Raw genomic sequence first — 25,362 nt, 5'->3', positions numbered from 1 at the left:
TGGTAGTTTCTCTCCTCAGGTGGGCGTTACCCAATTTAGACAGAATATTGCCTGTATCTGTGCCCAATAGTAAAAATTATTCGTTTACAGGGCTTATCTGCCGCAGTCCGTGTTTTCTGGATTGTGATCCCTTTGTTGCAGTGTCATTTAGTTTCTTAGTGCTCCCCTTGTTAAAAACCGCTGTGTATTGGTTTGTATTGCGGCAGTGGAGACAGCTACCGAGCGGGGACCGCTGCTTCGTAGCAAAGGGGATAATACTTAACAATGAGGGACTTAAAGCTGTAATTGAAGTATTTCAAACTGACGTAAAGAACGGTAGTACTGTAGTTGTGTGGCACTCCCAGCTCCGTCACCGGACTTGGTATACATCCTGTCTAAGGTATCACGTTCAGCCATGAAACAAGTCCTCAATCCCCCTGGCAAAGAGATAGGTCTGTGTCATAACTTTGCCAGTGCCGTCTCCTTAACAAAATTTTCCGGATCCTAGTACTGTACTAGCTTCCTCTTAAGCTATTACTGGCCAAGGCCCTGACAGCTTCTACATCCCTTTTATTAGCTGTTGGAAGTTGTTAGAGCTACTTTCCTCGGTCCTGTATGGGACTTCCTTCCACCAATGACAGTGTCCCTACTTTGAAAGTTGAAAGGTTTGTATACGAATAGGAACAAATAAAATTTTTTTTTATTTTTCCTAACTATGCAAACCTAAATACTTTAAATTACTTTCACAGCTCAACCACCCCTCTAGTTATAGGCCTAAGAATAAAGATGGCATGCCTGCCCCTGTGTGCCACCTCTTGTTAACCAACTACCCTCTTAATGATTCTATGGGCTTTTCAGCGCTGCTAAAAACATCCCTATTTTAAAGGACTCATATTTATTATATTAATTCATGTTTGAAACACATTCTATATGAATTTAAAGTAGCCATTTTCATTACTGAAAAAATAGCCTTTGAATGCATATATCTTCATACATATGAAAGAATATTTTATTAAACGAACTTTCTTTCTAGGTTTCTTAGTGAGGGCAGTCCAGCTGTAGTGTCGGAACCTTGGAGGATAAATATCTTACAGAAACTGAAAAGTCGACAAGAAGTAGAAGTTAAACCGTTTTCTGGGTATGCATCATAGATTTTACCATTGTAATTTTGTGTATGCTAAATTTATAGTTTATCTTGATTGTCAAAGTTTTTATTTAAGATTTCCATTTTTTAGAGTCGGATGTGATACAATGCCTGTCTTTCATTTGTCCTGTGAACCCTTTACCTACATTTCTACCTAATCCAGGTCCCCATTTCCATGATATTTGTATTTTTATCCCTCATGTTCATGACATCACTTTCTTAGCTAATTTCAAGTAGCGATTTAATTTTTAATGTTTATTTGTTCCTAGATGTTTTACAATCCACAGACCTCAAATAAGAATATTACTTCAGTGAAGCTGAAGCTGCCATTAAGCTGGCTGTTGGGTGGTGTGCAGGCCCTGCTGATGCAACAAGTAGCGCTACCTTCACTTTGTTTTCAGTCACCATTCATTACACTCGTACTTCTTGGCATTCTGTTTGGGCAGGATTTGCACTTTTTTGCTTTTACTCCTTTTTTTTTTTTTTTTTTTTTTTTTTGAGTGTTTGTTTGTTGATGATGTAGTGTCCTTAGGGAGACATGTGACTTTACCCTTGTAAGCCTAGCCAAGAATGTGACCAGTACATGGACAAATCTGAAGAAGACCCTCATCAACTATGTAGCTTTTGCAGGAGGCATGACTACTCACAGCTTCCCCCTATTCTCAGTGTGATAAGTGGCCTCTTGTGCAGTGGATTAAGTTCATGAAGAAGAGGAAGAAACCAAAGAGAATTTCTTCAGAATCAGTCTTGGCAATGCCTAAGCTGTTGCCAAACAAGCACTCAAGCTCCTTCATCCCTCCTTTTGGGTGTGAAGCCTTCTATGTACTCTTCTTCTCCCTCCAAGGCCAAGTTCATTGTGATACTACCGCTGGAGAGTTATCGTGTTCTTTGACAGGCCAAATAGTAGTGCATTGAATTCCTCTCTGGTTACAGTCAGACTGTGTAGCAGAGAGAGGCTTGAAGGCTTTAAACCTGAGTGTAAGTCTGAAATTGAGCCTCTGGTTGAGAAATGTAGATGAAAATGATTTTGAGGAGTTTGTGGAGAACCGTGACACAGCACTGACTACAGAGGAACTCCAACTCCAAATTATCAAACCTGCATGTAATTATAACCAAAGTTAATGATAAATTCTTGTTCTTTGCCAAAATCATGTACAGTACATTAGGGCATACTGATTAACTTAGCTTTTACACAAAACTTACAAACAATTATTATTATTACTACTAGCTAAGCTGCAACCCTAGTTGGAAAAGCAAGATGCTATAAGCCCAAGGGGTCCAACAGGAAAAATTAGCCCTGTGAGGAAAGGAAATAAGGAAATAGATAAACTATATAAGTAATGAAAAATTAAAATAAAATATTTTAAAAACATTAACAACATTAAAACAGATATTTGATATATAAACTATAAAAGGACTTGTGTAAGCCTGTTCAACACAAAAACATTTGCTGCGAGTTTGAACTTTTGAAGTTCTACTGATTCAACTACCCGATTAGTAAGATCATTCCACAACTTTGTCACAGCTGGAATAAAACTTCTAGAGTACTGTGTAGTATTTTCTTTATAATCTAGCGTGGAATACAGTTTTGGAGCAATACATTGACCAGAAGCTGCAGGTATCCAGTAAGTTGTGACCTTTCTTACAAACATTGGCCAAATCAACAAAACCAAACTTATTGTACCAAAGGTTTTATCACCAGGTTTATAATATATAAATGCTGGAATTCCTATTAGTGTACAATATATCAAAACTGTATTTATGTTTATAGAATTCATTGAATACTTAAAAAAGTGTGCCAGTAATGCTCTGCTTGTGGTGAGCTTGCAACAGTCTAGCCTGAATTGAGTTGTGTATTGAATGTAGCAACTATTTAGGATGACGTATCCCTTTAGTATTGACGTCAGTGCACCTCAAGCGGTGCACTCTAGGCATTACTTAAAGATCTCTCTTGTATCCTTTCATCCCCTAACTACACTCACTTTTAAACCCCCTACTATTTTTAAATATTTAACTTAGCCGGTGAATATATAATAGCTGAGCCTCCGGCGGCTCGACAGAAAAACACAAAAACTCGCGAGCGATCGCTATGAAGGTTGCGGGTGTGCCCACTAGCGCCAACTATCGGCCAGATACCGCATATACATGTAAATAGCTCCAATTCTTCTCTGTCGGTCTGATCGACAAGACGTACCATTACTCGCTGTTAACCTGGAGTTTTTCAACAGTCTTGGTGAAGTACTTCCTTTTGGTTTGAGCTTTCGCAGTGCAGGTGTTTTATCTTCAACTTAAATCTTGAACTCTTTTTTGGATAGATTTAATTGTTGATGACTTTGGATTGTTTTTTGGACTTTCTTTGACTTTTCAAAATGGCCGACCCTTCCCTTAGTACGGAAGTGTGTTTTAGGCTTTTAGAAATTATCTTATCACGTTATAAATTGTTGTTGTTAATTATAGATTTTCCTCTATATATTTTATATCTCACCCGCCTTTATTAGGCCTCTTCGATTAGCTTTCCATTTATAATAAACATCAAGATAAAATTTAATGATTTGTTTATATGCGGCCTTACCTATTCCTCCCCTAATCCGAGAGTAGGCGGTCCTAACTTGGAAACCGAAGTTAAACAACGTTGAGCCCTTTCAATCGTAAATAACTTTTACAGAGCAAATGATTTAAAACTTATTAAATGAATATTTTTTAGTAGATATTTTATGAAAGATTTTCTTTGAATAGTCTTCGTGCTGTTTCAAAGATGAACTAACGTTTGGTTTTTTTATGCTACGCAGTTTGCGCTCTATCGTTACGATAGAGAGAGAGAATCACGGTTTCACTTAGCAGAAAGAGTAAATCGATTCTGACGTTTTGTTCATTCTTCTTTCAAACTGAAATGTTTTAAATACTAATTTAAAGGAACTTGTTAATTTTCAATTTCTTAGTCCTTTCAGTTTTTTCCTTTGGTCAAATAACCTGTTTATTGACGAAAGGTGAGTGGGCTTTTCTCTTCGGTGTGAAATCAAGAGAGAGAGAGAGAGAGAGGAAGAGAGAACGTTCCGATCTTTATTCTCGTCCCAAGCGAGTAACGTTGTTCTCGAGTCAGTTTTTTTACTCTCGTCCCAAGTCTCTGTACGGGGAGAAAGGATAAAACTTTTTTAATTTTTATTCTCGTCCCAAGGCACTGTACGGTGAGAGATTGAAAACGTAGTTTTGAATGAACTAGTGTTTAGTCTCCTCCCCAGTCACTGATCCTTTTATCTTTATATATTTCCGTTTTATTATATATATATGTTTACTGTTTTTTGCTTGTATTAATGTGCTTACATTATACGACTTATTTCACAATTATAACCTTTTGATGTAGGGTAGAATTGCGTGCTTCAGGTAGAAATCAGTTTTATTTATGCCTAATGTGAATTATTGAAAAATTCGATTTCAGTGAAGTAAGTGCAAAACAGAAAATCGTAGTGATAAAGTGATAATTGCGCAAAGTGTTATCAGTGTTGCGACAGAGGGTTCGTCTGTTCGTGCCTGTCGTTCGCCTAGTCCGAGACCTCTTGCAAGCTCCCATGCCCCAGGGAGAAGTAATGTCGTAGGACTTATGGGTTCGAGAGGCTTTAACCAACGAACAGACGTTCCCTCTATGGTTTCAGGCGTGTCTCGTCAAGACCTCCCCTACCATAAGACGAGCGAGACGGTTTTCTCCTCGTCATCCGAAGGCTTATCGCGTAAGAAACCGTGGAGCAAGGTTTCGAGACCCTTAAAGCGAAAGTAAGTCCCTTCAGGACAGGTCCAGCGTCCTGGTTGTAGCCATTGGGACAGCTCTGACGCCTAAACAGAAGCGTAACACAGGCTCCGAGAGTCTTATTGTAGGCAAGGTTTTGCAGTCACAGACGTTACCCTCGTCTCTTACCGCACCCATTCCCGTTGATCCTAAATGGGTTGTACTGCAAGACATGCAGAATAAGCTTGCCTCTCTTATGGAGGACTATTCTGCTGAGCAGGTTCACGATGATCCTCGCCGCTTAGCTGATCGAGATCCTGGCCGTCAGCCGCCCAAACGAGCCTTTGCTCGTCCTGTTGACGTTGACGTTACAAAGTCACGTCAATCACGTTTTGTAGAGCCTCACTCGATGCAGTCCCGTGTTGACTCTCAGCCGCTTGTGGACGTTCAGCCGCTGCCGCTTGCTCTTGTTGACGTTCAGGACGTTCGCCAACCAGCGAAGTTGACTTGTTTTGACGTTGAGCGTCAAGCACCGCAGTCAAGAGTTGTTTTGACTGCTCAGTCTAGGCAGTCAAGGCAGTCTCGAGTTGACGTTGAGCGTCCTCCCGCACCTGTTGTTGTGCTGGTCAGTCCTTTAAGCAGTTACATGACATAGCGTCCTTGACTGCTACTGTTGCTCCTTTGCGTGTGGACTCTGCTTGTCAAGCATTGCCACCACGGCAATTGTCGGACAAAGTTCCTTCAGATGAGGAAGTTGCTGATCCCCCTCCTACTGATATTCCCTTGGGGACTCTGTCAGACGGAGAGGAGCCTAAAGCTGCTCAGCCCTCTATGGACTTTAAATAAATCATGCTGATTTTTAAGGATCTTTGTCCGGATCTTTTTGTAACTGCTGCTCCTCGTTCGCCTAAACGTCAGAGTTTACACTAGGCCTAGCTACTTCGAAGCCGTTGTTTTCTAAGTTAGTGCTCTCTCGCTCTTCTAAGAGAGCTTTACGTTTGCTAGGCGACTGGTTGATCACCAGGAGGAGTTTGGGGGAGACAGCCTTTGCTTTCCCTCCTTTTAAACTGGCTTATAGAGCGAGAGTCTGGTATGACACAGGAGAAGTTCTCGGCTTGGGAGTTCCTGCCTCTGCCCAGATAGACTTCTCAAACCTCATAGACTCTCCCTGGCGCCTGGCCATGAGACGCTCCAAGATTTTATGGTTGGCTTCAGAGCTAGACCATCTCCTGTTAGGAGTTTTTTCGAGCGTTTGAAGTTTTGCTGTACAATTATGTCATGCATAAACAAGGCTATCAGGGATGGCTCCAATAATCTGACAGCCACGTTCTCTGTAGGAACAAGACTATCAGGGATGGCTCCAATGATCTGGCAGCCACGTTCACTGCAGGAGTACGTAAGAGGCAAGTGCGCTTAATGTGTTCATTGTCAAGACAAACTTCACGATGAAGTCTACCAGGCTGTCTTGACAGCATTAATGGAAGGCGACTGGATGGTCTCTCTCGACCTTCAGGATGCATACTTCCACATTCCTATACACCCGGATTCCCAACCGTTTCTGAGGTTTGTTTACAGGAATGTGGGGTACCCGTTTCGAGCCCTGTGCTTTGGCCTCAGTCCTGCTCCTCTCGTGTTTACGAGGCTCATGAGGAATGTGGCAAAATTCCTCCATCTATCGGGAATCCGAGCCTCCCTGTACTTGGACGACTGGCTTCTCAGAGCATCGTCCAGTCATCGCTGTCTGCAGGATCTACATTGGACGTTGAGTCTGGCCAGGGAGTTGGGACTTTTGGTCAACCTAGAAAAGTCCCAACTGATCCCATCCCAGACTATTCTATATTTGGGGATGGAGATTCGCAGTCCAGTTTTTCGGGCTTTTCCGTCTGCCACCCGAATAGAACAAGCCCTGCTCAAAGTCCAACTAATGCTGAAAAGAGAACGTTTGTTCAGTCAGGAGTTGGAAGAGTCTCGTAGGGACTCTCATCCCTGGAGCAGTTTGTCTCGCTAGGGAGACTACACCTTCAGCCTCTCCAGTTCCATCTAGCCTCTCACTGGAACAAGGACAAGACGTTAGAGACGGTATCAATCCCAGTCTCCGAACCAGTAAAGGCATGCCTGAAATGGTGGGACAGCAATATCAGTCTGAGAGAGGGACTATCCCTAGCAGTCAAGAACCCAAACCACGTGTTGTTCTCAGACGCGTCGGATTTGGGTTGGGGTGCGACCCTGGACGGTCGGGAATGCTCGGGTCTGTGGACCTCAAGTCAGAAGAGCATGCACATCAACGGCAAGGAGCTATTAGCAGTCCACTTGGCCTTGATGAAATTCGAAAGCTTTCTTCGAAACAAAGTGGTAGAGGTCAACTCAGACAACACCACAGCTTTGGCGTACATCTCCAAGCAAGGAGGCACACACTCCCTCACGCTGTACGAGATCGCAAGGGACCTTCTCATATGGTCAAGAAATCGAGGCATCTCCCTGTTGACGAGATTCATCCAGGGGGACTTGAACGTCTTGGCAGACTGTCTCAGTCGGAGGGGTCAGGTGATACCCACGGAATGGACCCTCCACAAGGACGTGTGCAAGAGTCTTTGGGCGACTTGGGGTCAACCCACCATAGACCTCTTTGCCACCTCGTTGACCAAAAGGTTACCAATCTATTGCTCACCAGTCCCAGATCCAGAAGCAATCCACATAGACGCGTTTCTACTGGATTGGTCTCATCTGGACTTATATGCATTCCCACCATTCAAGATAGTCAACAAGGTACTGCAGAAGTTCGCCTCTCACGAAGGGACAAGGTTGACGTTGGTTGCTCCCCTCTGGCCCGCGAGAGAGTGGTTCACCGAGGTACTTCAATGGCTGGTAGACATTCCAAGAAGTCTTCCTCTAAGGGTAGATCTCTTACGTCAGCCCCACGTAAAGAATGTTCATCAAAGCCTCCCCGCTCTTCGTCTGACTGCCTTCAGACTATCGAGAGACTCTCAAGAGCTCGAGGCTTTTCGAAGGAGGCAGCCAGTGCGATTGCGAGAGCTAGGAGAGCTTCTACCATCAGAGTATACCAGTCGAAGTGGGAAGTCTTTCGAGACTGGTGCAAGTCAGCATCTGTGTCCTCTTCCAGTACCTCTGTAGCCCAAATCGGAGATTTTCTTTTACATCTGAGAAATGTTCGCTCCCTCTCAGCTCCCACGATTAAGGGCTACAGGAGCATGTTGGCTTCGGTCTTTCGTCATAGAGGCTTAGATCTTTCCAACAATAAAGATCTCCAAGATCTCCTTAAGTCTTTCGAGACCTCTAAGGAACGTCGTTTGGCAACTCCTGGATGGAACTTAGACGTGGTCCTAAGGTTCCTCATGTCAGACAGGTTTGAGCCATTACATTCAGCCTCCCTGAAGGATCTCACCCTCAAGACGCTTTTCCTAGTGTGCTTGGCTTCGGCTAAAAGGGTCAGTGAAATTCATGCCTTCAGTAAGAACATCGGCTTTTCTACAGAAAAAGCCACATGTTCACTTCAACTTGGTTTCCTGGCCAAAAATGAACTGCCTTCTCGTCCTTGGCCTAAGTCTTTTGATATACCTTGCCTGTCAGAGATCGTAGGCAACGAACTTGAAAGAGTGCTGTGTCCAGTTAGAGCTCTTAAGTTCTACTTAGCTCGTACTAAGTCCTTACGAGGTGGATCTGAGGCATTATGGTGCTCAGTTAAGAAACCATCATTGCCTATGTCAAAGAATGCTTTGTCATATTTTATCAGATTTTTAATACGAGAGGCTCATTCTCACTTGAATGAAAAAGACCGATGCTTGCTTAAGGTTAAGACGCACGAAGTAAGAGCTATAGCAACTTCCGTGGCCTTTAAGCAAAATAGATCTCTGCAAAGTATTATGGACGCGACCGTTTGGAGAAGCAAGTCGGTATTCGCGTCATTTTACTTAAAAGATGTCCAGACTCTTTACGAGGACTGCTACACACTGGGTCCATTCGTTACAGCGAGTGCAGTAGTGGGTAAGGGTTCTACCACCACATTCCCTTAATTCCAATATCCTTTTAATCTGCTCTTGAAATGTTTTTTAATTGGGTTGTACGGAAGGCTAAGAAGCCTTTCGCATCCTTTTTTGATTTGGCGGGTGGTCAAATGTCATTTCTTGAGAGCGCCCAGATTAGGGGTTTGATGAGGTCCTGTTGTATGGGTTGCAGCCCTTGATACTTCAGCTCCTGGGAGTCTTTCAGCATCCTAAGAGGATCGCTGGGCTTCGTGAGAAAGACAGACTAACAAGGCAGAGTAATCGTCTAAGTCAACTTCCTTACCAGGTACCTATATATATTTGGGTTTTGTTATGGTATAACTGTCAAAAACTCTAAGCATATACGCTGTAAACTTAATTAACTCTGGTCTCTACCCACCACCATGGGTGTGAATCAGCTATTATATATTCACCGGCTAAGTTAAATATTTAAAAATGATATTTTAATTATAAAATAAATTTTTGAATATACTTACCCGGTGAATATATAAATTAAAGGCCCCCCCTTCCTCCCCGATAGAGACCCAGCGGGATGAGAAGAATTGGAGCTATTTACATGTATATGCGGTATCTGGCCGATAGTTGGCGCTAGTGGGCACACCCGCAACCTTCATAGCGATCGCTCGCGAGTTTTTGTGTTTTTCTGTCGAGCCGCCGGAGGCTCAGCTATCATATATTCACCGGGTAAGTATATTCAAAAATTTATTTTATAATTAAAATATCATATTTCCATTCCCAATTCCCTTCTTCCATCTTGCTGTCCAACCTCTACATACAAATTTGAAATGCAACTTTTGGGTATTCCCCTAGTTTTTCATGAGTGTTGAATGGTCTCCCAAGCCCCTTGTTTGGTCTTATAGCCCAGATTCAGAAATTGAATCCTTGGATCATTTGAATTCTCCTGTCATGGAGAGCACCTGTGTTGTTTGTTTTAAGCAGCACGTTGATCAGATTAGGTTGGCATTGAAAATAAAGACCATATACAGTAGAGAATCATGAACCTTCCCCGACAGTCTTGTACTCTTACCAACAACTGTTCTCTTACATGACAAAGTTGCTCATGGTTGATTTATATTGGGATGCTGAAGACCCTGCAATTATTCCTAGTTACTTTGGAATGTGGTTACAGTGTACCTTTTTTTATATTTATTATCTCCGCCAACGAAGTTGAAAGGAGGTTATGTTTTTGCCCATGTTTGTGTTTGTTTGTGAACAGCTTCCTGGCCACAATTTTGATCGTAGAGGAACGAAACTTGCAGGGATTAACTGTAATGTAAAAAACTGGAAATAATTAAATTTTGGAAGTTCAAGGTCAAAGGTCAAGGTCTTGGTCAAGCAAAATGTCCAATTCACGTAATCAGCCATAAGTTCGGACATCGTTGTCACTGACTTCAAACTTGGTTCATATTTGAGTGTATGAAAATCCACACCAATTAATACATGTTTTGGTCAAAGGTCAAGGTTGAGCAAAAGGTTGAGAAATAAACTGCCGCGGTGTAGGTCTGCGCTCACTGAATGCCCTTCTACTTCATAATGATTCAGCTCTTTTGAGTGGCTGGAGCCAGGATAAACTAGTTGAAATTAGTTCAGGTGCACTACTAATTTACTGTTGCATTTTGTTTTAACCCTTTTACCCCCAGGCTCTTTGGAAATTTCCAACCCTTAACCCCCAAGGGGTTATTTTTTTCCCAGCACATTTTGCAGTATATTTTTTTTAAATTGCTCTAACAGCCTTAATTTTTGTCATAGAGAGGTCAGGTTGCTCTCATTCTCTTGAAAAATGCCTGAATTTATTCAAAAAAATATAAAAAATAGGGAAATAAAAATGTTTATAGCATTTTTTTGTAAGGACGTACCGGTACGTCCATGTGGGTAAAGGGATGGGTTTTGTGAAATGTACCAGTACGTCCTTTGGGGGTAAAGGGGTTAAAGACTTCCCAGAATAACCATTTTTCTCGACCAAACAATGTCACAATTTTCAGTCCACTTCTCTTATCTTTTAAAACATATTAAGCCTTCTAGGAAATTGAATTTTGAGTTTTTGGACTGTCCAGTCCTTCCTCAATTGCATATGGCAGCATGTGTAATACATTTTATATTTAAACTAAATCACTCAATAAGGAGAAAATAGTATTTCTATGCAGTAAGTTCAATGTGTGATTGCAATACAAGCTTTTGCAAAATTGTGGAAAGAAATAATTGCAGTAACCTGCTAATATTTTTCTTTTTTAGGTATGAAGAAGCTGTTGAGGGTACATCTTGGGTTATATCTGGAAAGTGTCGTTGGTGGGCTGGCAGTCAGTGGGTGCCCGCCTCTCTGGAACTCACTATGGTTGGCTCTCGCAGATCACAAGTTCAAGATGCAACTCTGGTTGTGCAGTACACTCTTGGCTCAAATAAAATGGTTTGTGTTTAACATTTTAAACATTTCAGGTCTTTTTTTTGTATGGATAAATTAACTATAAGAATATTTTTAAGATATGTCCTGAAAACAATTAGTTTCATGTCATAATATTTATATACAAATTGCTGTGTTTAATGTATTTGAAGGAAATTTTACATGATTAGGCAAAATTTGGTTTTTAAAACTGAATTAGATTTCAGTTTTGGGTTTTGATAATTATATGCTTTAGTTTTTTGTTCTCGATCAGTTTGTTTGGCAGGATTATAAGAAGGGCCAAGGTTGCTGGGTTATCTAAAATATATTTATGTAGTACGGTACAGTATATGTTAACATTGTTAATGTTAAATCTTATTTTAAGTGATGTAACAGTTTAGGGTTAATTTGCTCTGTGGTCTCCAAGGATTTTACTGTAAAAAGCTAGAACAGGGAATCCAATATGACATAAATTACCAAAGAAATATTGTCTCCTCTGCTCTAGGGCCAATATATTAAGATGCAAAGCACGTACTCGGTGTGTATAAGGGAGATCCACGAGTACAGACAGTATTGAACCCATCACTGCACCTCAAATGCTGAAATGATGTGGCAGCCGATGACACATCACCACCGAGAACCAATACTAATACTGGAGACAATGCAACTTGTGTACTAACTTGCGCTAAGGCAGCATCATCATGTCGCCAAGTTGTCAAGATGTATCCTACTCGTCTCTGTGAAGTAAAAACTCTTCATATACTGTTAAGTAGCAGGAATTGAATTATGATTTAGTTATTCAGGATTATCAGTAATAACGTTAATGTTATAGAATCGTTTAATGACTGTTCAAGATTGCTTTCAGTGTTTCTTTTTGTCTGTTATGCGTTACGAGTTTAATTTTGAAGGCTTTGAATATCCTTATGGACTTCTCAAGGTCTGCTGTGATGGTAGCTGCACATTAGTAGAACAGCCAGGGGTAGCCACTCTCTAGCATCTGAGACCAAGGGCACATTCTTTGGTCAGCGCAGCTGCATCAGACAACAGGTAGCTGGAATATCTTCGCTTCCTCCTTTCGGACCCAGAGCCTTTTGACTTATAAAGGGCTGTAAGAAGTATTCTTCCACTATACAATACTAGTCGGTGTGGAAGGCATGAAAGGTCTCCGGAGGAAAAGTTTATGTGGTGGGTAACCCCGGACTTATTAGCTTCCTTTCTGGGCCACCTCTGAGATTGGAGGCTTAAGTCATCTATTTACATATTGTCATAAATCTGCATTGACAGAACCCCTTAATTGGGCTTGTGACATAGATTTGACTGACAATTTTTACAAGAATTCTGTCTTTTACTTTATAACAACCATCTCTACCAACCCCTTCATTGTCTTGGTATCTTGATAAGTGTGCTTGAGTTTTTGGAAAAATTAGACAGTTCCTCCATTTCCCTTAAATTACTCCAGAAAGCCATTGTTTGTAGCATTAGCTTTGGCAGAAGGAGTCAGTGAGCTTGCAGCATTATGAAGAGATCAAGAGTTTATCACCATCATTCCTGTCCTCTTAATTTTGACTCTGGGTCTTGTTTGGACAAATACAAAAAAGTCTCTACAGAGGGGACCCTCTATATATTAGTCTTATGACTTGGGGATGGTAACCTCTTTACAGTCTCTGTCCTGCAATTATACCTGCAGAGATCCGCATCCTCAGAAGGTAGTCTTTTCAAAATACCCAGACCAACAAGTTCCTTTAAGCAGGGGCTCTCCATATTCTAATGACCTCACCATGAAAGCTGATCCTCTCTCCATCCCTAAAAACCAGAAAAATGTGAAAAAAAATTTGCTTCCTCAGGCATGTTTTGCTACTATGCAATTTCAGGACATCTAGAGCCTTATGGGTTGGTCTGGGCATAGGGTGTTTATAAGATACTACCTGAAACAACTTCAAACATTGCAACTTGCTGGTGTGGTACTGGAATAATTTGTAGCACCTACGAGGAGAAATCAGATTGAAGAAGGGCACACCAATCAGGTCCTTTAGCCGAAGCTTATTAACAGACATCTAGCTTCTACGGAGTTTTTCCCGTAGTGATGAGTGTCAGATTTGTTAGATTTTCTTCTCACCTATACATACATACATATACCAAAGGCACTTCCCCCAATTTTGGGGGGTAGCCGACATCAACAAAGAAACAAAACAAAAAGGGGACCTCTACTCTCTACGTTCCTCCAGCCTAACCAGGGACTCAGCCGAGTTCAGCTGGTACTGCTAGGGTGCCACAGCCCAACCTCCCACATTATCCACCACAGATGAAGCTTCATAATGCTGAATCCCCTACTGCTGCTACCTCCGCGGTCATCTAAGGCACCGGAGGAAGCAGCAGGGCCTACCGGAACTGCGTCACAATCGCTCGTCATTCATTCCTATTTCTAGCACGCTCTCTTGCTTAGTTGTAGACAGTTATCCTTTAGGGTACTTGTGTGTACTCAGTTATCACTCTGGTATTAGTCCTTGGAGACTGCATAGCATGTTAACCCCAAAAAAGTGGTTTTGAAGAAGGAAAAACATATTTTGGGGAAATGCTGTGTGCTCTCCAAGACCCTCCCTCCTCCCAAGTCTCATATGGTAAAAAGGGATATTTTATTCTCACTCTGAGTATGGAAGATGGCGCCAAGTTAGTACGCAAGTAGCATTGTCTCAAGTATCAGCATTGGTTCGCGTTGATGAGGATTTCAGCAATGGAGTTGCTGTGACTGGTTCACTAATGCCTGAACCTGTGGATCTCCTTTATACACACCGAGTCTGTGCTTTGCCCGGTGAAACACCGACCCTAGAGGAGGGGAGATAATATTTCTTTGTGAATTTATGTCAGATTGTATGCCCTGTTCTAGGTATTTACAGGAAAGTCCTTGGAAACCAAAGAGCACCTCTCCAAAAATAGGTTATTCCTTTGTCAAAACCAGTTATTTGCTGGTTTGTATTTTTTTTACTTTATGAAGATAATGAGGAAAGTCAGTGTGCTCTGGACAGCTCAAGTTTTGTTTGGTGTAATGTAACATCTATAGACTACAGGACAATATTGGTAACCTTGCAGTTGCCTTAAGACAATACCTTTTTAATTTCATAAACCTTAGTTTCTCAAATGTGGAACTTATTTAATCTTATTTTAGGCTGCAAGAAATTGTTTTTAAACATGATGTTATTCATAGAGTAATGTGAAAATTAGTCCCCTGCTTTTCTGCTTTTTATAAGACCTATAATTAATGGGGCTATCATAAAGGTTTCTGGCAGGCATATCAACTTTTATTAGTGTTAATTGTTTAATAGGTTGATAGTTTAGATTGCCTACCACAATTGTGACTTACATACAGGAGAATGGTAGTAAGCTCCATTTTATGTCTTTAGTGATTTTAATGCTCACCATAAGGATTGGTCAAATTCTTTTTATGTAATAGATTTCCATGGCTTAATAACTGAATAAATCACAAACGAAAACGCACACAACTTGGACCTAATATTTACTGATTCCCACAGTTTTTTGACAAACAAGGTTGGTCCACCAATTATGATATCCTAGCATGCTGTAATTTCATCAGTAAGACTTAGCTGGCTGTCCATGATCTGTCATATTTTTTCCAAGATATATATCTAGAAACTCAGGTTGAAGTGGCATTTGAGTGATCTCCATCTAGTTTGGTCTCCATTTCATAAAGATTAGTATGGTTTTTCTGTTAATAGAAAGTTTTTTTTTTTTCGACAAACCAGTAATTAACAGATGTATTTCTTTTCTAGTGATAAACTTCCGTATCAAGAACAAAGTATTGTTCAATGATAATTGTAGGAACACTTATCTGGAGAAACAGTAGACTTATATTCTTCAGAAAAGGAATAGACTAGATCAAACTTGGGATGATAATATTCATTGAAGGACTTTTGTTTTGAGAGTTTGTTTTAGTTAAAAGGAATACAGTACAATATGAGCCCAAATAACCCCCTCCCATAGTACAGTTCAGGAGCAAAATTGGTGGACTATCCTCATATCTGTAATATGTGGTGTAGACTTAACAGTTCCTCTTTTCTCTTTCGCCTAAACCAGATGGTTCTTTCACTCATTGTCCGAAGGAAAAGGCAAACCTCTTGACTGATGTATTTGGCTGTAAGCATAGCTATGAGAGAGACTCAATGCCTCTTCCATTTGTTTTTGGTCATTAATGTGAAAGGCAAATTAAAGCACCAGGCATGGTACATAAGACTTAATCTATTAGCATTAAGGAAGATAGGGACAGGATAGCCATACCTGAAAGTAGGGGAGCAGTTATAAAACAGGTAGAACAATTTAGATACTTGGGATCTACTATAAATCAGGAGGGAGGATGTGAGGCTGAAGTTGAGAATGTGATAAAAGCAGCGTAGGGAAAGTGGAAGGAGGTAGCAGGTAAAAGTCAAGATTTATAGCACAGTAATAAAACCAGTCTTAATGTATGGATCCAAATCTTGGGCTTTAAGATGAAAAGAGGAAGCAAAGCTTGAGAGAACATAGATGAGAATGCTAAGGTGGATTATGGGAATATCACTGCTTGAAAGATTGGAAAAGGATGAAAGAAGGAGAATGGCATGTATAGTAAAGGTTACAGAGATAATAAGAGTGTCACGACTGAGATGGTGGGGGCACGTGTTGAGGATGGATGGTGAGGAGGTAGTGAGGAGGGCTTGGGAGGAACCTGTTAGTGGTAGAAGTTCAAGAGGGAGGCAGAGAATTAGATGGGGAGATAAGGTGAAGGATGGGATGGAGAGAAGAGGTTTTGTGGAAGAGGATGCCTTTGATGGAAGGCATTGGAGAGAGCACATCAGGCAACCAACCCTTTAATGTGGCAAAAACGGTGAGGAAGAAAAAGAAGAAGAATTGAAAGGCAAATTAAAAATGGAATGTGAATGTCAAACCTTGTTATTTTATAAAAATAGCTGTATGAATTCTTTGATACATTTGTAATCTAGATTGCTAGCAGTAGTGAGATGAGCTGGATGGGAACAGTAAAATAAGTGTTTCTAGTTGTTTGTTATTAAGATTAATTGGAAATCAATGAATAGAATACAAATCCATTAGCTTTTCAAAGCATTGACTTATATGAAAACAAGTACTGGGTAGCATTCACAGCAGTAATTTGAGATAACTTGTGTGTAATGTATTTCTGTTTTTTCGTTTCAAGGCACTGATCTGTCTTTGGTGTTATGTAGTTATGAATTATTTATTCTATTTTATGTTATATAATTACCTTGAAGTATTTTCTTTCAAGGCTAAGACACAAGGTCTTCTAGTTGTATAAGGAAATAGAGGGTATGGGAATATCAGACAGCATATATTTGTGGATTTTCTGGTGTGTGTACTACTCATTCCACACAAATATTAAGGTCCAACTATATCATAATATTGTTTAACTTATTTCAAGAATAATATAAATATGCTAAGATTTTATTGAGGTTCTCAATTTTGTTGTTGTAACCAGATAAAGTTTTCAGCAAGCTTAGAAGGCTTAATTATTGACAATGTTGTAATACCGTATGATTCAGAATTAGGTGTTAAATTTTTAGTTGATATTTGTTAACATATATCATTTGAAGTCTATGATCATATGCAGGCACCATTCTTTTAGTTAGATTGATGATGTCGTAGGATACTGTAGTAATATACAGTAGTTTAGTAATAATAATCACAATTGTATTTATTACATCATGATAATGATCATAATACAATATGAGAAAATTGTAGCATGTTTTTCATTTTTCAGGAGGAATTTTCATGTTGCACGATCATGATGGCAATGTTGTGCATTGATCCAGCAGCTACCCGCTCTGTTGTTGCAATCTATCACCCAAATAAACCGTTACAACCTAAGACACTCTTGTTTTCTGGAGAAACAGAAGCAGAAGATTGGCTAAACCATATATCAAGTGGTAAGTTTTGAGTTCTGGCTTTAAACAATCACTTTATATACACTGTATACTTTGATTTTAGTAACTGGGAATTATAACATTTTTAACCTCATTGAATAGCTGCAAGGTTTAATAAGATAGAAGGGAATGTTGAGATCTCGTTTCATGTCTAACCCTTTGAAGGGAGGAGCTGATGTAAAGATCTTTATGATTCAGCAGACTTTAGGGTGGTGTATGCTTGCATTCCATCTAACGGGGCTTTAGGTTTGAATTCAACATTTTGGTTTTTGTTTTGGGATAGCTAGACTTCTGTGATTTGATCTGTCAGTAACCCTGGTTGTTTATTGTAGCATTCACTTGGTCATCAGTTAGGGGCCCTCTTCACATGAGATACACCCTGTTACCAATATTTTTCTGGATCCCTTTGGATTGAGTTTGGCATTTCATACTTAGCAATTTGGAGTTTGCCATAAACTTAAAGAATTTAGACATTGAACCAAATATATGAAATCTGTTGGGACTACATGATGGTATCCTATTGGAAATGTTCCTGCCTGGCAATCTACTTGACTGGGCTTCGCGACATGATCGAGCTCAATAGTTTCTTGTAGTGTCTTCAACCTCACCATCCCCATGAGCTAAGGATGAGGTTTTGGGTAGATTCTTTAGGTCTACCTGTTGAGTCATCAGCAACCATTGCCTTGCCCTCTCTGGTCCTAGCTTGGGTGGCGAGGGGTCTTGGGCGCTAATCATGATTTATATATGATCAGTCTCTAGGGCGTTGTCACTGTCCCTTGCCTCTACCATACTTGAGCAACCTGTAAACACGGTACCTGTGAAAGTCTATTTGATATTCTTTTATGCGAGACAAGGCCCCAATTGAGTGTCTTTGTGAAAGACTAAGTATTGTATTGTTGTAAGAAATAGGGATTTTTTAAAGCTAACCACTTGTTGAAATTCTGCTATTATAGCTCCAAGGAATTATCAGGTACATTAGTTTGATATTATATTTCTCTCAATAAAGGGCCTTTTCCTTTGTCTATATTTTACCTGTCATCCCACTTTCACATCTTCAGATTCTCCTCCTCTCTGTTGCTGTATTTTTTCAGGTACTGCTCCTGTCAGTTCAAGGGGAAAATTCTTCCATTCAGGTTGTCTCGTAAAACCAGTTTGACTTTTTCTTTACACTCTTACTTTAAAAATCATTAACGTGTGGTGTTTTATAGCTCTTTGAAGGTTTCTTTTATTATAGTACTGTCAAACTTGAGAATTCCCTTTTCTGTATCGTTTCTCCCTTGGCTAAGCCTTACCTTTCTCCCTCTTTAAAAATTCTTTTTTTTTTTTCTGGGCTTGGCTAGAGAAGGTGGCTGGGTTGACTGTCCCCTCAGCTTTTGCTCTTAAAAAATATACAGATGATGTTTTTCTTGTTTAGAAAAATGTGAAACCATATTTGGATGTTACTAGATGAAATTGTATAAATTTTCATAATTTATGAGTACTTTATATCTTTATACAAGAAAATTTTAATTTTATGATTACTATCAGTAATGCATCAGTAGAAATATTAAGAATTTCAGGACGTATAGCTATTAGATGAGTACTATATATAGCCTAAAATATTCTTTTAATGGTGCAAGACATATACAGTATAATGTGACAATAGATTGATAAATTTAAGATGAGAATTTCTGAAATGTACCAGTATAGTAAGCTGACAACTATGTTTGTTGCAGCTTGTAATCAGTTTCGAGGGTTATTAGATCGCCCGTCGCCTTATTGTGTGTGGGGCGTAACAGCACAGGGTGGGGTCTTTGTACATGACTGCTCAGTCACAGAAGAAGAAGTAAGTATTTTTGTAAGGCCTTACAACCATCTTAAACCATTTACTACTCTTTGTGATTTTTTATTCTTCATAGATCCTAGTAACTTTTTATTCTTTAAATTCTTTAAAATTTGTTTATAGGAAGGATATGTTTGAAAAGCATTAACAGACTAATATCTAATTGACATTAGTTGACTGTGCAGTATTCAGTAATCACAGTGTGACCTCAACTATAGTCAATTCTTTTTAGTGAGGCCGACTTGTACCGACTCGCAGCTGTGCTTTTTTAGCTCGGAAAAGTTTCCTGATTGCTGATTGGTTGGACAAGATAATTCTAACCAATCAGGTAGCAGGAAACTTTTCCGAGCTAAAAGGGCACCCCTGCGAGTTAGTGCAAATGTGCCACATTAAAAAGAATTGAGTATAGTCATAGTGCCATTGGCCCTCAAAAAGTAAATGTAAGATTATTTTTGGCTCTGATTATAGCAATAAATTATTTAACTTGTGGATCCACTTAATTTGGCCATCCATTTTTTTTTTTTGCGAGTCCCTACCTTCCATATTTATACTGTATATTATCATATCTATGTACATATACTCGTATGAATACAGGAGTAAATGAGAATGGAGAATTTTTTGACTATGGGTTCCATAGAAAAGTATTTACAAGTAGGCTTCGGAAAAATAAAGGAGTGAGGAAAACTGTATTACTGTATCCCAATCTTATGGTCAAATGCATAATAGTGATATTATACTGGTGCACTTGTGTTAATTTTCCATAGCGCAGAGGGACTGAGGTTGATGTTTAGGAAGTCTTAAATTTTTAAAAATAAACAAAAGTAGAGTAAAATTGCTAGATAAAATTAATTTATTGAAAGATGTATTATGACCACATATCTTGAAAAGTTCATCTCCTTTTCAATTAGTATTTGAAAGACTATTACAAAACCATACATTAAGTCAGAATTTGATAATGACAAATTTCTTCACGTATTTTTATTTTAAAATTTATGGTACTGTAGTTTTATTTAGTAATTCAAAAGGTTTTTTCTTTTACATGTTATGAATTTGCTTTTATAGGCTTTTCGCTAATTGTAGGCTTTATTAGAACTTTTTTTAAGAGTGATATTCTCATGTCATAAGTTTTCAGTATGTTTGATTTTTGTGAATGAAAGTTTAAATTATGAAATAGGTATTGCCTAAATTGAAACATCTATTTTATCAAAAAAACACTATATTTAGGTGTTTATGCTAACTTTATCATATTGAATCATGCTTTTAACTTCTGTTTTATCGTTAAATTACTTTATTATACTTAGATCCACTAGTTTTGATTTGTATTCATTTGTAATCCTCATAAAAATTTAAATATGAAAAATAATTTTTTATAGTTTTTTTTTTTCTTTTTTTTGTATATACAGATCTTTGTACAGTACACACTGCTCTATTGGTATGAATATTGTAAATAGATAAATTATTTTTCTTGCCATGATGTACTGTATTGTGTAATAATTATTTATGATGCCTATGCAATCAAGATAAGATTACTTTTGATTTTCCTAAGGATTTCCAAAAAGTCCCATTGTCATGGTCAATTACAATCTGTGATACAGTATATTTATTTTACTGTAAACTTATTAGCATGATGTTGTATGCAGTAGTTTATCGCTTATTCTTTTGTTATTACTCTTTGACTCGTCTTAGACGTAGTAATTATCTGTTAACAGTTACGTGCGGAATCGGTAGCAGCACACAAACAGCTCAGTGTTGGGACGGGAGCAACTCCGCTGACCCTCTTACTAGACAGAGGTTTCAGGCCTGGTTTCTTCATCACTGTCTCGGGCAAGATTCATGATAAAGCAGATCAGTAAGACAGTAGTTTTAATGTTTTAGACTTTTCTGCCTTACTACCTCTGCCTGGGACAATATATATAGTACTGTATTGTGGTCTGCTTGGCATTCAGTATTTGCTTTGTATTTGTGACGGGCTAAAAAGAATATTTGGACCTGGAGTTTTATTATTCCAGTCAGGAAGTAGAGTAATTTGGCATAATGATTTCAATAACATTTTATAGGTAATTCCTTTTACTTTCGGTGTCTTATCTACACACTATAGTACTGTATGTAATTGCTTGAACTATTCTAGACTTGGTAGAGGTATGTACGGTGCTGATTTTCTTCTAGTATTACAGTAACTTTGTTTTAGAAATTAACGTCTTGGATGTGATTGATTTTATTCTTTTATAATCCATGTTAGAATCTTGTGCTTATGTCCGGTTTTCTTTAAACAAAAGTTTGTTCCTACTCGTATACAAACCTTTCGTCCTTTAGATGGGGGAATATCTTCAGCGTATCCCGAATGGCTGTTGAAATCGTTAATGAGGTACTGTAGTTAACGAGAGGTGGTGAGTGCGGGCAAGTAGCCCTACCCACTCTCATGTCAAAGAATGTTCACTTATTTTTTTGTTTGCAACATGTAAAGACATATCATTGTGACCTATCCAAGGTTTTTGATTCTTTTTCTTTGTAGAAAGTAGGTTTTGATTATGGATGCAACTTATCATACTTCCGATTTATAGCAGAACTAGCTGTAGACCCATCCACTCTGCACTTCTTGTAGGGGACATAATTGCTCTCAGTCATCCCCATGTGCTGAGTGCAGATAGGGGCCTCCATTCAGTGGCAGGCTTACACTTTGAGGAGAAAGAAGAAAGCTAAGTCTTCTCTGGGATCAGTCTTGGCAACACCCAAGATGATACCAAAGGAGCTGCTGCTGAGTATTCTGTGGTGTCCCAAGTGATTATGGATGTGATGCCACATGCCAGTAACTCCAGAGGTGATTCACAGAATGCTGCTGGAGTCCAAAAGATTTGTAAAGAAGGCTCTTGAATATCTTGAATACGGAAATTAGGAAACGTTAAAAACTTTCACAGCCTTTTACTTACAAGTCCCTCGACACTTTTGGTCCTGTGGTGGCTACTCAAGTAATTGCGTAAGCAGCCCCGCTCCTACACAAGAAAGAAGCAGCTTGTCTATGGTGATGTGTAATTGGGAATCTAGAAGTGTAGGTAGAAATAACTAGTTATTCTTCTTCTTTCCTTCTCCTCTCCTGGGAATGAAGCTTTTGTACCATTACTTATTGGATTTGACTTTGATGCTGGTAAGCTACATTTCTGAGCACCATTCTCATTAGACTAGATTTTCAAGTAGTAGTTCTCCATCCTCCCTGAACAAGGGGGAGGATGGTGGAATGTACTGTATACCAACACACTGGTCATTATACAACGTATTTCATTCCGGGCTGCATCTCCCTTTCGGGTGAGAAGGATTCCTTCTTTGACTACGTATCAAGTACAAGCTAGGTCCTATCAGCCTACTCATCCCAGTGAGAGGGTTGCTGGAGTCTTCTTGATCACTCCCGTACAGGACCAGGAGTACTGGCATATTCCAGGGAAGAAAATGAACCAACTAGTTCAGTTCTATTGAGTTTCCTACCCACCAATAAGTTAGTCTTCATGTTTCAAAAGACAAAAGGTTTGTGTATGAGTAGAACAAAAATTTTAATAAGTAATTGGGGGCAGTTAAGGGAGTAGTAAAAAATAGAGGGTTGGGCATGAATGTAAAGAGAGTTCTATATGAGAAAGTGATTGTACCAACTGTGATGTATGGATCGGAGTTGTGGGGAATGAAAGTGATGGAGAGACAGAAATTGAATGTGTTTGAGATGAAGTGTCTAAGGAGTATGGCTGGTGTATCTTGAGTAGATAGGGTTAGGAACGAAGTGGTGAGGGAGAGAACGGGTGTAAGAAATGAGTTAGCGGCTAGAGTGGATATGAATGTGTTGAGGTGGTTTGGCCATGTTGAGAGAATGGAAAATGGTTGTCTGCTAAAGAAGGTGATGAATGCAAGAGTTGATGGGAGAAGTACAAGAGGAAGGCCAAGGTTTGGGTGGATGGATGGTGTGAAGAAAGCTCTGGGTGATAGGAGGATAGATGTGAGAGAGGCAAGAGAGCTTGCTAGAAATAGGAATGAATGGCGAGCGATTGTGACGCAGTTCCGGTAGGCCCTGCTGCTTCCTCCGGTGCCTTAGATGACCGCGGAGGTAGCAGCAGTAGGGGATTCAGCATTATGAAGCTTCATATGTGGTGGATAATGTGGGAGGTTGGGCTGTGGCACCCTAGCAGTACCAGCTGAACTCTGTTGAGTCCCTGGTTAGGCTGAAGGAACATAGAGAGTAGAGGTCCCCTTTTTGTTTTGTTTCATTGTTGATGTCGGCTACCCCCCAAAATTGGGGGAAGTGCCTTTGGTATATGTATGTATGTATGTATTTTACCTAGATATACAAACTTGAGTTTTAAAGTTATACTTCCCACCTTAAGCCTCCCTCTTAGTTGTGAACCCACAAAAAATGGAAGCATTTGACTTGAGGGAAGATGGGGCTGTTCACCACCTATCGTTAGCTACCTTGTTAACAAATTCAACATCCGTTGCACCTCCGCTGAAGACATTCCATTTTTTTAATGACTTGGGTTTGTATAGCTAGGAAAAATACAAATTACTTTTAAAATTGGTGATATTTTTTTTATTTCTCATGTAATTAACTAGAGCTTAAATTACAATTTTTGAGCAATACTTCATGAATATTGCTTAACAAATTTTGTTTAAATAAACATAACTTTCTCCCTTACAGATTCCATATCAATCTACAATCATCACGAACAACAGATGCCAACATTGCATTACATTTGAATCCAAGGTTTGCTATAAAAGTAAGTCACAACCATTGCATACGTTTCTGTTTATAACACTCCTTTCCTTCCCCTAAACATTGCAATCAATGTTATGTTATTAGGTAAAGTGTCTTGCGTCTTTCTAGCAAGAATTTGCTTGCGTTACTCATTTAGCAGAATATGGTCATTTCTGGGCTCCGACCCGTGTCGCCCAGTGAAATGCTCCTTAAGCACCATTTCTAAGGTATATAACTGCTATATATTACCAGAGAAAAAATTGCATGGGAATGCCAGGTTGAACCCAGCTCGCTCACCTGTATAAGGTGTCGATATAATACTGGGGCGCGATAAATCACAACCAGAGGCCTCGCACCATTTAGATATCTCCTGTCAAAATCCCCGAACAGCGAGGCGCCGTTCAACCTCGTACTACTACTAGCCAACCCACGCCAGTGACGTTTTTTGTCTGGTGTGTGTATTTCGCTGGTTTTTCTCTGGTTTTACCTCAAGATGTCCGACTCCACTGTCACTACATATAAGTTAAGTACCAGAGCTATGAGTTTTGAGATTTTGGAGGGGGCCTTGCCCTTTTTTGTTTATATTATTCAGCTTATTATTCACGGGGGATACGGGCGCCACCCTACCTGAGGACGTCGCTACCCTCGACCTTGATGTGGAACCCATGGCTCTGGATGATCCCGACGCAGGTAGGAACGTAGGTGAGTCAGGTGGTTCCCGGGCTGGGATTCCTCTCCCTAGCCCGGCTTTCTCTTCTACTTCCGACCAATCTTCTTTTCGCGGGTTTCCTGAGGCAACCGGGACTGATCTCAGCTCCCGACCTGTTCCCCCCAAAGTTAAGGCTCCTCACAAGCCTTTATATAAAACTCACAAATCTTCCTAAGACCACAACCCTTCGAGACCGTCACCCTCGGAGGCTAAATCCTCCTCCACCAGAGTCTCTCAAGACCCAATTGCTGTGCCCTCAACCTCTCAAGAAGTAAGTCTCTGTTCCGGCACCTGTTCCCCCCCAGGCGGGATCATTTAACATGGAGGAATTTTCTGACAAACTGTTTGCTTGTTTTGAGTCGATGCTATCGTCTCATACGAAGCAATCACATGAGAGGATAGCTTCTGTGGAGAGCCTAGTCCAAGGCCTCATGAGTTCGGGGCTACCACCTCCACAACAGCAGTACCCCATTCCCGACGCCTCCAAGCTTCCTCCTTTCAATAAGAATAACCCTTGGAGGTTAGCATTGCATGTCCCCTTTTCGGAGGGTATGCTGTCAATCGAGGGTTTCGGTACACGGCCTCTTACGGACTACGAATTCTACCCGCCGGGTCTTGAATTCCCCTTCCCCGGCTACGCTCGCCTCACAGAAGAAGCTCTGATCCGTTTCGATAAGGTTCCAAAGGAAACTGTCATTTTTCCTAAGGAACAGGCACAGTCTGTCTTGGTTCGCCTGTTCCATGAGTGGGAATGTTTGAACACCATGCTTAAGGCCCACAAAAGTTCGTACACTATGTTTGTGGCCGACGACCAAACCCCTACACCATGTGCGACCAAGATTCTGGAGTCGGTCTTCCAGGCTATCAAAGATGAGAAGCCTTTACCACAACTCAGGGAGACCGACTTAACCTCCCTC

General features: G+C 40.0%; 1 protein-coding gene across 1 annotated transcript in view; it reads left to right on the top strand.

The window, feature by feature from the left end:
• Pex23 (peroxin 23) overlaps positions 1-25,362 on the top strand; it is a 113,956-nt gene that overhangs the window by 37,410 nt on the left and 51,184 nt on the right. Inside the window, exons 9-14 of the mRNA XM_068353780.1 lie at positions 1,013-1,117; positions 11,099-11,270; positions 17,023-17,188; positions 18,901-19,010; positions 20,717-20,856; positions 23,680-23,758. Of these exons, the coding sequence (XP_068209881.1) occupies positions 1,013-1,117; positions 11,099-11,270; positions 17,023-17,188; positions 18,901-19,010; positions 20,717-20,856; positions 23,680-23,758 (772 nt within the window). The remainder of the gene's footprint in view (positions 1-1,012; positions 1,118-11,098; positions 11,271-17,022; positions 17,189-18,900; positions 19,011-20,716; positions 20,857-23,679; positions 23,759-25,362) is intronic.

Source organism: Palaemon carinicauda, chromosome 30 (assembly GCF_036898095.1).
Source record: "Palaemon carinicauda isolate YSFRI2023 chromosome 30, ASM3689809v2, whole genome shotgun sequence".
Classification (NCBI taxonomy): domain Eukaryota; kingdom Metazoa; phylum Arthropoda; class Malacostraca; order Decapoda; family Palaemonidae; genus Palaemon; species Palaemon carinicauda.
The sequence above is the reverse complement of the archived record's forward strand: the minus strand, read 5'-3'. Positions and strand labels throughout refer to the sequence as shown.